At 41.3% G+C, this 11,569-nt stretch overlaps 1 protein-coding gene across 1 annotated transcript in view; it reads left to right on the top strand.

Moving 5' to 3' along the window:
* Nucleotides 1-2,813: 2,813 nt before the first annotated feature.
* The window catches only part of LOC107218440, a 37,792-nt gene continuing 29,036 nt past the window's right edge, over nucleotides 2,814-11,569 (top strand). Inside the window, exon 1 of the mRNA XM_015656317.2 lies at nucleotides 2,814-3,271. Coding sequence (XP_015511803.1) covers nucleotides 3,182-3,271 — 90 coding nt within the window. The 5' untranslated portion in view covers nucleotides 2,814-3,181. The remainder of the gene's footprint in view (nucleotides 3,272-11,569) is intronic.

Genomic DNA, 11,569 nt, shown 5'->3' with positions numbered 1-11,569 from the left:
CGATTTTTTGACCTTTCTATATTTTCACTCTCACCCGGGAACCTTACCTCAAGATTATAGATCCTACAAATTACGGACATCCGGTATTCATGCAGCATTCTACGGCTGAAGTTGTACGGCAAATGAGATAAGCCTTCGTCTTTTCCGCGTATCGCATTGATATCAAGCGAGCTTTGCATGAAGAAAGCAGCGTTGACGAGGGAAGGACAATTTGCGGTGGATATGGCGCGCAGTGTTTCGTTGTCATGACAACGTTTTCGAAAGCTGTGAGTCATCTCCCGGTAGTCTCGAATTCTCTAAAAACAAGCTCCTCGAAGAAAACGTAACAATATAGGCGTAACGAAGAGACCAAACGCGGCCGAATGGGACCGTTGAATCACACAGCGATGAGAGAAAAATAGATGGTGTAAAAATTTGGCAAATTCTGTCCCTCGACATCTGCCGTTCCACAAATAAATACTCGTTAATTAATCGCAGCCCTCGAAGCGTTCACCCTTCGTCACGGCGCGGTTCAAACGCGTTTGTATCAAAGTGATAAATTCATCTGCAGGGATATTGAGTGACGGTATTTTATACAAACGTCCTTCATAAATGAAAGCTTGGACACTGACGCGGGTACTAACGTCCAAAAATTTCGTCTTCGTCCCACTTTCCTTCACCCCTCTTCCATTCCTGTCATTCTCTATCAAGCTCAAAGGGGCCACGCACCCTTCTGCTCGTCTTCTTTTTTCCTTTCTCTTATTTTTTTTCTCCTCCACCGTCCTTGAACAGAACGCGGATACTGATATTACTTCGTCATGTTACACCCGACGAAGACTTTTCTCTCTTGGCTTTTTAATTGTACCTCCTTCTTCGCCGAGAGCTTTTCAAATACGATCTTTTTCTGCGGGATCATTTAGCTCCGAACAGGGATTTCGTTAGCTTCGTATGATGAATGTCTACATTGTGATCCGTGGTTCTGAACTGATTCTTGAAACAATTTGTGATAAAATTCCATGGTTGTGGAATTGAGTGAGACCCTGTATTTTTTTTTTTTTTTTTTTTATTTGCACATTTTTGCACAAACACAATTTGGCTTCGAATCGCGGCTAAACGCGGAAAGTTCACGTTAGTTCGGAGGTTCAAATAGTGACATCACGTAGAAACTTTGAGAAGACTTAAAATCGAATTTTAAACTTGTTTCGAATAAACATAACACGCTGCTACGAAGTAACAAAGTTTCGACTGCAATTTCTAACGCATGCGTATACGTTTATTACTCGGGGACACGAGCTTGATTTCAAATTGTCGAATACGATCACGCAACCTCTCAGGACAAAGAAACTTTACCCATAAGTCCCCATCGCGTAGCCTTGGAGAGTGAAAATTGGTCAATTATTTTAAGAGTTTGTTTTCAGCAAATTTACTCTTCAAGTAATCCATGGTTGAATGTAAAACAATTCCAAATGATAAGTAGACACGTGAATTTATTATCCAACGACAAAAGGTGTGCATGCATTGCATAATATTAGGAGAAAAAAACTTCGTTCACTCTTTATTTACTGAATAATTCTCAATCCCGCAGTCGGCTGAATCAATGAATCAAATTCATCAATACCTATTTTTGTTGAAAATATAAAAAATTGTATATCGATACCTTCTATAGCGCGCAGATGTATACCTAGCGATGCAAATATTGAAATAAAGAACCTGTAACCGATGTCAGCGAATACGTTTAATCAAATCCTTTGATAACGGGGGTAACTAATGCAAACAGGATTGAAAATATTCAACGACATTGATGCGTAGGTTTCACATAACTCATATTACAGCCTGATCCAATACTCCCGCATTGTATATATTGCTCTGACAAAGTACGCTATGAATTTGATAGGTAATACGGATATAAAATTCACGGAATGTGATTTTTCAGTGGTCATGGATATTTTTTTTTTTTGTTCGATTTATTAGGCAAAAAAATTCATTTCGTACTTGAAACATTGAAATATGTAGATAAACATTCGCTACAATATTTAACTTATACTCCATTGCAATTTTCGCATATTTTTGCTCTCGCATTCCCCGCCATAAGTGCATGGCTATGTCACACCGTTAAAATTAATTATGTATTTGCTAAACATTTACTGTACAAAATAGTTATCAATACACGAAATCAGGTCGCAACTTACAAATTCCGTGTAGCGACGTGGGATACTATATATCTGTTAAAAATTTGCAATTGAAATTTTTGATTTTGCCAAAATTTATAAGAATAACACAAAACAGTAATTTGAATTTACTGAACTGTGGTGGTAAATTTATTGTATTTGTAAATCGAATAAACAGGAAATGTATGGTAAATTCACTGTTCCATATCCGAATAAAACTTCTAATACCGTGTAGAAAGTTCCGTATAGAAATTCTTAACAGCGCACGTCAAAAAAATCTTTCAAAAAGTCGTTTTGATTTTATTACAAGACTCTCGTCACTTTCCCTTGCAATGCATCTAATGCACAAATAATTTTCTCTGTAAAAAAAATACGACTCTCTCCCTGACGTCGCTCCGAAAAATTGTGCCTTCGCTCCAGCGTTTAAGAACGACGATGACGAAGACGCTAAGGAATCCCTACCTTACCGACGTCGCCGTTCGCGCACTGCTGGCATCTGTCGACGAGGATGAGGGACATCCGACGTCGAGTCGAAGTCTTCGAGGCCGGAGACTTGAACGCGTGGGGCGGCGAACGGCAAGCGTGATAGGAAAAAGAGAAATGGCGTCGGAAATCGGAATGCCCCACCAAAAGCTGAGCGAAGGTGCCGAGGCTGCTCTCGGTGTCTCGGTGCCATTCAGTTTATCGCCGTCCCTCGTCAAGCCTCGTGCAAGAGCCTCGCCTGCGCTCCGAGCCAAGAGCCACGCGCCTTTTTCGCGGCAAATCAGTCGGTCTGTAAATAAATCGGATGCGGATCGAGGCTGCGGACACGGAAGGCATCGAAGAAACGGCGCGGTTAATTAATTTCCCAATAAAAATGAGGAGGAACAGCGAGTCGACAACCGCGGAGAAAATGTGACCCGTGTTTTTTTTCAAACTGTTTGCCTTACTTCGAGCTGCATCGTTTCACCGCGACTATTTATTACTGTTATTGTTCAACGTGCCGCAGAAGTGCGCATAACGCGGAAAGGTTCTCCCTCTATCACGTTCGCGCAATGTCAGTGAAAAGGACAGAGTTTCACGGTGCAAGCATCGGGATGACAGCCGTTTGGTGGCTCGTCGCGATGCTCGCTGTCGGTGCAGAGGTGAGTTGATCAATTAGTTCGAAGCCACGCCATCGCTGATTATGATACCTGGCGGCTGCATGCTTGTTTACAACTTAAGATCGTTCGATTCGGAATGCGCCTTATTCCGTCATTGTTTTTTCCTGGAGAACCCGAAGGCTAGTCGTGACTCGATTCACCGCGAACCAACATGTAACTCCAGGTTTCTCAGAGGCGATTATAATTGTGGACACCTCGTCACTCGACGTGCCGATGAATATTAATAATCCCATCCACCGTCTTGCAATTCTATATTTACAGTGGTCAAGGTCGATAATTCCAGCCGCTTCGTAGCCTCATTTGAATATGAAGAACTCGTTCGTCGAGAATACCTACGCGCGTCATTCCCTCCGCGAAACGCGGAACTTATTTTCCTCCCAGTTTCGCCTTCGAACGATTTTCACCAATCGACTTCTCCAAGGCGATCCGACAAACGCGGCCCAGTCATCGCCTGCAATGCGCGGGTTCTTTGAACCGATTTATACGCTCTGACCACGTGCGCTGCACCTGCGCCTCTCTCATCCACCGCAGCTGGAGAATGCAGCGCAGAAAATTTTCATTCTTTCGATAAGTTCGCGTCGTCGGTACGATTCTGTGACGGAGTAATGATGGTACTATACTGCATATTTGTACAAGGCTGAAGTTAGTATCGTTAACGTGACGAAACATCGTTAAATAAATCGTTGTACAATTTTAGAACGATTTTCAAAACGTTGGCTTTTCAAAATATGGACACGTTTTTTTTTCTTATGATTTACCTACTAGCTAAATTTCAAACAATTCTAAGGGTGCGAAGTAACAATTTTCCCAAACATGCATCGTTAAAGCGTGCACTGAGATAAATTTATGGTTCCGGTTACCTCTCAGTCCTTAACTATTTTGATTTTTTACCATAATCGAAAAATATAGTTCTAGGTAGAAAATGAAAATTAGTTTTCTAGCTGTTACCGGAAAGTCTAGTATACGTTGGTATTCTTTCTCATTACGATCACTGTTGCTATATTTTCCTGTAACCGTTGCGAAAATTTAATGCTTGTGCAGCAATAAATTGACGTTAAAGCCTTGATTAACTAAAAAAGTAGAGTAAACCCCACAGACTGATTATGCGTTGCAATTACCGAAAAAGGATCGACAATAGCGCAAAATGGTTACGCGTACCTCGTTTTTCGTAATTCCAACAATATTCAAACAGTTTTTTTAACGATACCCGTTTTACTGAATTTTTCTAGTTACTGTAACAATTGAAATTCTTGTCAGTGTAAACGTTATTAACTTGAACCTCATAGATTTATTGCATCCTTACGGAATTGTTGTCTAAAAAAAGGGACCAATTTTGAAGCTGAACTTACCGGATCGACGCCGATCATCGTGCATCGTTGCATGCCCATTTTGAGCGGCGGAACAAATCTTATTAGCTAAGACACTCGGCCCACGGATATAGGTATATATAGAACATAGTCGACGGCGAACCGCCTACGCAACGGATCCGGAGGTTGCGAAAGTGTGGCTAAAGTCTGGGACTATAAATTTGATTGTGAGCTGACACTTCTCTACACCGAGTACAAATATATTATACAGCCTAGACATCGAGGTGATTCGACGTGGGTGTCGCCTCGTTCGATGATTTGCGCGTATCGCGATGCGGGAGTCGAATTCTATCGAGCCACGGTGTAGATATTCTAAATGCTAATGCCGGGGTAAAAAGTAAACGATGCACAACTCAAGCCACAACGCGCCGTCGCTGCACAGGCTCATTTTCTTACGAAATCCTGATCCGGTTATCTTCGAACAACGCGCATGGTAATAAGCTGCATACGTGTAAGCCGGTCTTCAAGGTTGATGAACAATATATCTATATACTGCAAATGAGAAATCGATTGTCATTTTTTACTTTTCGACTTTCTATCATTGCCACCTCGTTGCGACACGTTCAATTGATTCTCGCTTTATGTATTGTTGCACCATATGCAGGAAAAATCGAAGCACAAATATTCCAGCCAATTTATATTAGATACGCGTGATTATTGGTGTTCAATGTTCGTACTAACATCGAACGAGAACTGAGACTTCACTATCGCTGTAAAAAATTGGCAGTATTAAAATTGACCAATAGTGACCGGTGTGGGCTACTATAGAACAATTTTTGTAGTATATTCAGAACTTGAACGTCAGCCAGTGTTAGGTTTAAACCAAAAAATATTCCATAGAAGTCCACGCCACATTTTTTTTTACGGTGTAAATGCTCGAAACGATGTATAAATAATGAAACTTGAAGTTCCCAAACACCGTGATAGAACAATCAATGACTGGTTGCATATATCTAATCTTCGTTTGAGTATATTTCAAAAATTCTCAACACTATTAAGCTGTGTCAGTTTATATTCGACTTCTTTTCACCAGTTTCCTCCGTTAATACAGTTGTTTTACGGGAATAAGGTGAGATAGAACCCGGGATGAGTGTACTAAATCATTTAAAACTTTCGTTTTTCCTTATTTGACGCAGCTACATATATTTATAGCTATATATGTATATTGCACTTAGCAGCGTTGCTTAATATTGTACGTTGGAATGAATACGCCGCGACGTGATCAAGAGTTATTAACTCTGTAAATAAGAACGTGTATTTTGGGGGGGGGATCGCCGCGGTGTACATCGTGCACGCATAATATATTTCAGACCCTGTCAAAAACCGAGGAAAAAAATACGAGAAGATTTTATCCCAGGCAACACCTCGCTGTGTACTGTAAACGTACAAGTTTTATACACTGCGATTTATTTATCGTACAGTTATAGTCAGTGATTCTTATATGCCTTCTAATTTGATTACAAATGCCTGCATAAGCAGATCCTAACGCCTGTTTGTTACGCATATACGCAATACGCGTCTTCTCTTGCATTATAATTTACGGCGCGACTTGCACTCTAACGACTTTTATGCAGTCGCGCAGATGGTTCCTATTAATTCTTTCACTTTCCTGATAACTGAACGCTCTTTACGACGCGATGGCAAAAAATAGAAGAAAGTAAGAAGGCTGAGACATAAAATCGAGGTTTTATTTTCTTTGTTAACTTCAGTAACAGCGGTGATTGGCAAATCGAGTAATGATAATTCTTCCGTAATCATTATCGACTTACGATCAAATTTCTGTGAAAAGAAAAAGCTTGTATTAAATTTACACGGAAATTTAAGCGACTATAAATAATTTCGACGAAATCGTTGAGGAAAACATAACCGATAATCCGACGTCCGTATAGCTAATTTATTCTGTGCCTGCAAGGATTGGTCAAGCATATAATTACGCGTAACGCATACACGCCTTGTTTAAATGGTAGTACGAAATTCCAACGCGCGACGGTATTATTTCATCGAAACAACGCATTAATGCCTTAATTTCTTGAAAATTGATTTTCTTCGTTATTCGACTGAACGCGACAGAATCACAACGATTTTAAACGGAAACGCATTACAATCGAGTGCCTACCAGTGACTAAATCTAAAATAATGCATAAATATAACTCAGAATCGCGTCTCGCAGCAGCAGTTCTTAACCCGAATAAATATTCGATGGATGTGTAGTAAAGTAATCTATTCCAAGTTGGCCAGGTTCGACGAAGCACCGAGGAACATTTGAATAAATATTGGCGCATGTTTTCATTCGAGGTTGAACTCTAATTTTCAGCCAAGCTGTCTTGTACGCGATAAGTATTCGGGAAATACTGAACGCAGGGTACGTTATAATAAGATAATAAAATAATAACTTATATATACGTAAGTAGGCAATATACGCATACCTCGCGGTATTACGCAGAGATCGTGGCAAATTATTTTCCAATCAGCTTAAAACCGCAGATATATAATCTCCGACGAGCAATCGTTATTCATATTTATATAGGCAGGTATAACGTGAAACAGCCGCGCGCTCTGCACGAAGGGGAAAATATAAAAATTGGGTAAAAATAAAAAAAAAAAAAGAAAAGAAAAAAAATAAAGAAATGAGAGAACAACGTCTCTTGAAGACGCTCCATTCAACCGCCGATGAATCGTGACAGGCGAAGGTCCGATAGGGCGCAATATCTATACCCGGCACGTTATATCGAGATATCCTCATATTCGCGTGATGCTCTTAGGCACCTATTGCGGTATCTCGAACACTGCGGACAACCCGAAGTGCGGAACGTGTCAGCGAGGATGATTTAAGTGAATGCGTGTTCCCGCCGGGCTTCCCTCGCCTCTCGTCTCAAATGTCGTAAACTCAGAACCGGCGGAGCCCAATCCATTTGACTGGATCAGCGATGCACCAGAGTCCTTGGAGCAGACAAATTTTATGGAGAACGGATCAATGAATCTCGGACCCTGACGGCGCGCTGCCGTGCAGTTATGTTAGGTAACTACACGAGATAAACGATGCGTGGCTTTCGATTTTCCTCCTCTTTGCACCCTGATTCGCTCTATCTTGGCGTCCGATGTATTATGGGTGTAGTCGGGTCGGCGAATGCTTGCAAAAACTGGTTTTCAAAATGAGATGTAACGTGAAAGTTGCGGCATGACGTGGATTGTTATTTTACACGAGACGAATACAATCGGACGTTTTTCTCACATGATTTAGAGAAGCAAATTGTAATTTTTCTTATCAAGATCGGTTTACCTGACATAACTTCTCAACGGCGGACAACCTGCTCGTACATGCTGATGATTCGGTGGAGACTGCAGTCATTCCTGATATCGTAAAGGCGGAATTGAGTTCATTGGAATCATTGAAAGTCGAGCTACAACGTCAATTACAGCGTTCAGCGTATACCTCAACCTATATCATTTTCACTTTCTCGCGTTGATCTGCGGCTGATTGTGAGTAGACTTTCATGAATAAACATTCCTGCTCTCGCGATAATATAAAAACACGATTAATCCATACAGTTTTTCACGGTGGAAAGTTCCGGTTTCTTCATACAAACCAAACTCGATTTCTACTCACGATTATACGGTAATATGTATATGAGAACGAAGAACAGCGAATTAGCATGATTATTCGTCAAGGCTAAGCGGTGTGAGAAACTTATCCAGAAATCTATGTAAAATTCTATCGAATTGTATTCACTAGGTACTTTAAGACGCATCGTGAAATTCAAACGGAGGTACTCATTTTCTTCGTTTATCTTTTCAATTAAGCCCAATACAGTCAAGAACAAGCTTACCAATAACAGAACCCTTAAGGTTAGGTGATCCTACATAAAGATGAAAAAAATAAAACCAACACACTAAAATAGAATAATTTCAGAAGCTAAGAATATTAAAATACAAATCATAAAAGTGACAAAAGGAACCAGTAACATCGGCTAAGAAAATGAAATTTTTATACGTTACACGATATTTGAAATGCGGCGAAAAGAGAAGTGAAAATTTAAAGAGACTACTCGACTAGTAAAAACGACCGTTATTCGAACAAGTTTAAGAAAATTCTTACCTAACTCGCATCCTGTTGAATCCTACAAGCACAAAAACGTTTAAAAAAATCGTGGATGCAGGTTTTGTGTGAATTGTTGAAATGAGCATTAAACAGGAAACGCGTACCGCGTATACATATATCAGGCGTAATGTCCGTCCGTCTGTTGAAAACAAGCTTTATGGTGTAACATGAAACAGCTGTCGTTGTATAAAGCGACGATGAATACCAAAACCCTGTGATTATTACACATAGATAGCAAATTGGCGCGTACATCACCACCCCTTTCACACAATGATGCGCATGGATACAGATACGATCGTTTCTTCCGGCTTGCAACTGCACCAACAGCCAAGTCGTAAAAAAATAATGGTCGTTGTTGTGTGCGTATCGTACGGTTTAATTGACCCACAACACCGACGGAGCCAATGATCCACCTCAAACGGTGTTTACTTGATCATATTCCACGAGGATCTGCCTGAATGGAGGTAGTGCTTGTCGTTTCCTTATTACACCCAGGGAATGAAATTGAAGCCGCGACTTACGCGTTATCTTCTTTGTCAACGACGCTGCTTGGATATCATTCCTATGTGATTTTTCATTCATTTCCGTTGCATAAGAAAGTATTGCGTCAAGTATTAGGTATAATATACCTACCGACTGCATTGCGCTGTGTAAATAGAAGCAGAAAAAAAATTGGAAATTTTCTAGGAAGAAGACGATTCAGTAATGGTTAATTGCCGGTGATTCCGTAACGCCGTAACGAGTGCTTTCCTCGTTACGTAACTCGTCACGTGTCATATTTCATTTGACAGAGTCGAGAAAGACCTGCGATACGTTACATGGCGAGTAAAAGAAACAAGTAAGAGAAAATATATGTTGTGTGTGCGTATATTTGAAGGATTATCAATCAGTGTTATAGCTGTCGGATCAATCACTTCAAATCGTTTCATCGCAACAAATTCTATCTAACGGGTGTCCGATGAGTCAAGACTTAGGTGTGTGTAATTCAAAGCTGGAAGTCCTAAACTGTTTGAGATATGCTCGGTTCATTACGGCGCGTTTATCACAATTTTGATACAGCGCTTGAACGAAGACAGAAAAAAGTAGTGAGTACAAACTTTTTACAACGCAACGCGTCAACGTAACAAATAAATTCCACCGCAAGTTCCTAAGTGAATTTCACTTTTTACCAGTATAGACGAGCACAAGAAGTGGATTTTCACTGAAATATTTAACGGGAAATTGGGTACGTAACAATTTCTTGAAACCTGGGTACCTGCCGCTGATCCGGCTTCTCCGTCTCTGCGTGGACCACTTTTCCGAGGCATTGACGTACGGCAAAAACTAGGTGCCCTTTTCTTTTCTCCCGTGTGTATCGTGCCGATAACTGTAAAGGTACTCCGTTACTCCACCCGTAACCACGGACTTGTTTTACCCGAGGATCCAATTAGCTGCCGTCTTATCGGTTACGCCGCATCTCGGCTCGCACCGTACACTGACCAATGACTGAAATAAAAATCCGGCTAATTATCCAGCCGGAGGCTGAGTGAGGCTGAGAGTCGGGTCGTTATTAAATATGGACTCCGGAATGCGATATTTGCGGTTTTTCATCAAACGTGCCAAGCCTCGCAATAACCGTTAATAAGATTCACTTTCATCCGTTATCGTTACGCGTGCTCGCCTCGTGTAATGTTAACCCCTTCAAGCCTCTCCGCAGCAGCGACAGAAGAGACTGACTTTGTTTAGAAACCCGCGAAGCGCTCGGAATGATTCCGCTCCACTTTTCGCTTCCTCTCTCTACCCGCGTGTAACGATACAACGCGACCGAGTTCATGCACCTCTCGGATCATTGTCAGCCTGGCGCACAATGCGATAATATAACACTTTCCTATCGTTACAATGTGTACCCGCACGCTCGTTAAATGCGCTTGTTGCACCGTCGAAACACGCCCGAAACTTTACTCACACTGTTATCAACATCGTCGTTTACGTAATTCAGCCCCGCCTGCGGCCTCTCATTCTTATAAATCGCGTCTCTTGACTTTGACGAAAATGTCAAGCTGAATTGCGCAATTGTCCGAACTTTTTTTTCCATGCATGATCGATTACCTCGGATCAAGAACAACCAAAGATGACTCGGACATTCGTGTCCCGTAGAGATACCGACTGATCGTGAACATTGTATAGATCGGTATTAAAATCTCCGTGACGAATGAAACATCGATTGATTTGGCGAGGTGCTCATCTCGAGCTCCGGTAGTTCCATGACGTTGAAAATTTTTGCGAGGATACAGTATACCATTGACGGTATATAATCTTATCGGGTGACTCTCTCGAACAGCGTTCAACGTCATTTGACGCGAAAATCCAAAAAAGCCGACATTCTCCTATCATGCGAAGTCCGAACGATGATGATTACGGTGAATGTGCCTAGAATGTAACGATAATCCAAGCGTTTCTATCATGTTATTCGTGTATTCAGTCACGGGTACCGCTGCATTACGGAGTTGAGATCATCACTGGCCTTTGGTGATAATTCTTCGGAATATTCTAGATTGGGATATGAATTAATCCCCTTTCTACAAGCCTCCTCCGAATGAGACGTATGACGTGAGTATCAAGAAAATATTATTCTCAGACGGAGCCAGCCAGCTGGTTCAATGAAAGTAAAATGAAATACTCCGAACACGTCATCCTCCCGAGGAGAAAGCGACCCAAGGCGATGACCGTATACTCGGTAATGGACCCGAGTGACCCTTGATCGGTTGAACAGAAAGTGTTGCGTGAGCGTAGGTAAGCCGTACAGCCTTGCGTATTACGTTATGTACCTATACA

The sequence above is a fragment of the Neodiprion lecontei genome, chromosome 4 (assembly GCF_021901455.1).
Source record: "Neodiprion lecontei isolate iyNeoLeco1 chromosome 4, iyNeoLeco1.1, whole genome shotgun sequence".
NCBI lineage: Eukaryota > Metazoa > Arthropoda > Insecta > Hymenoptera > Diprionidae > Neodiprion > Neodiprion lecontei.
Note: the sequence above shows the minus strand (reverse complement) of the source record. Positions and strands in the feature narration are given on the sequence as shown.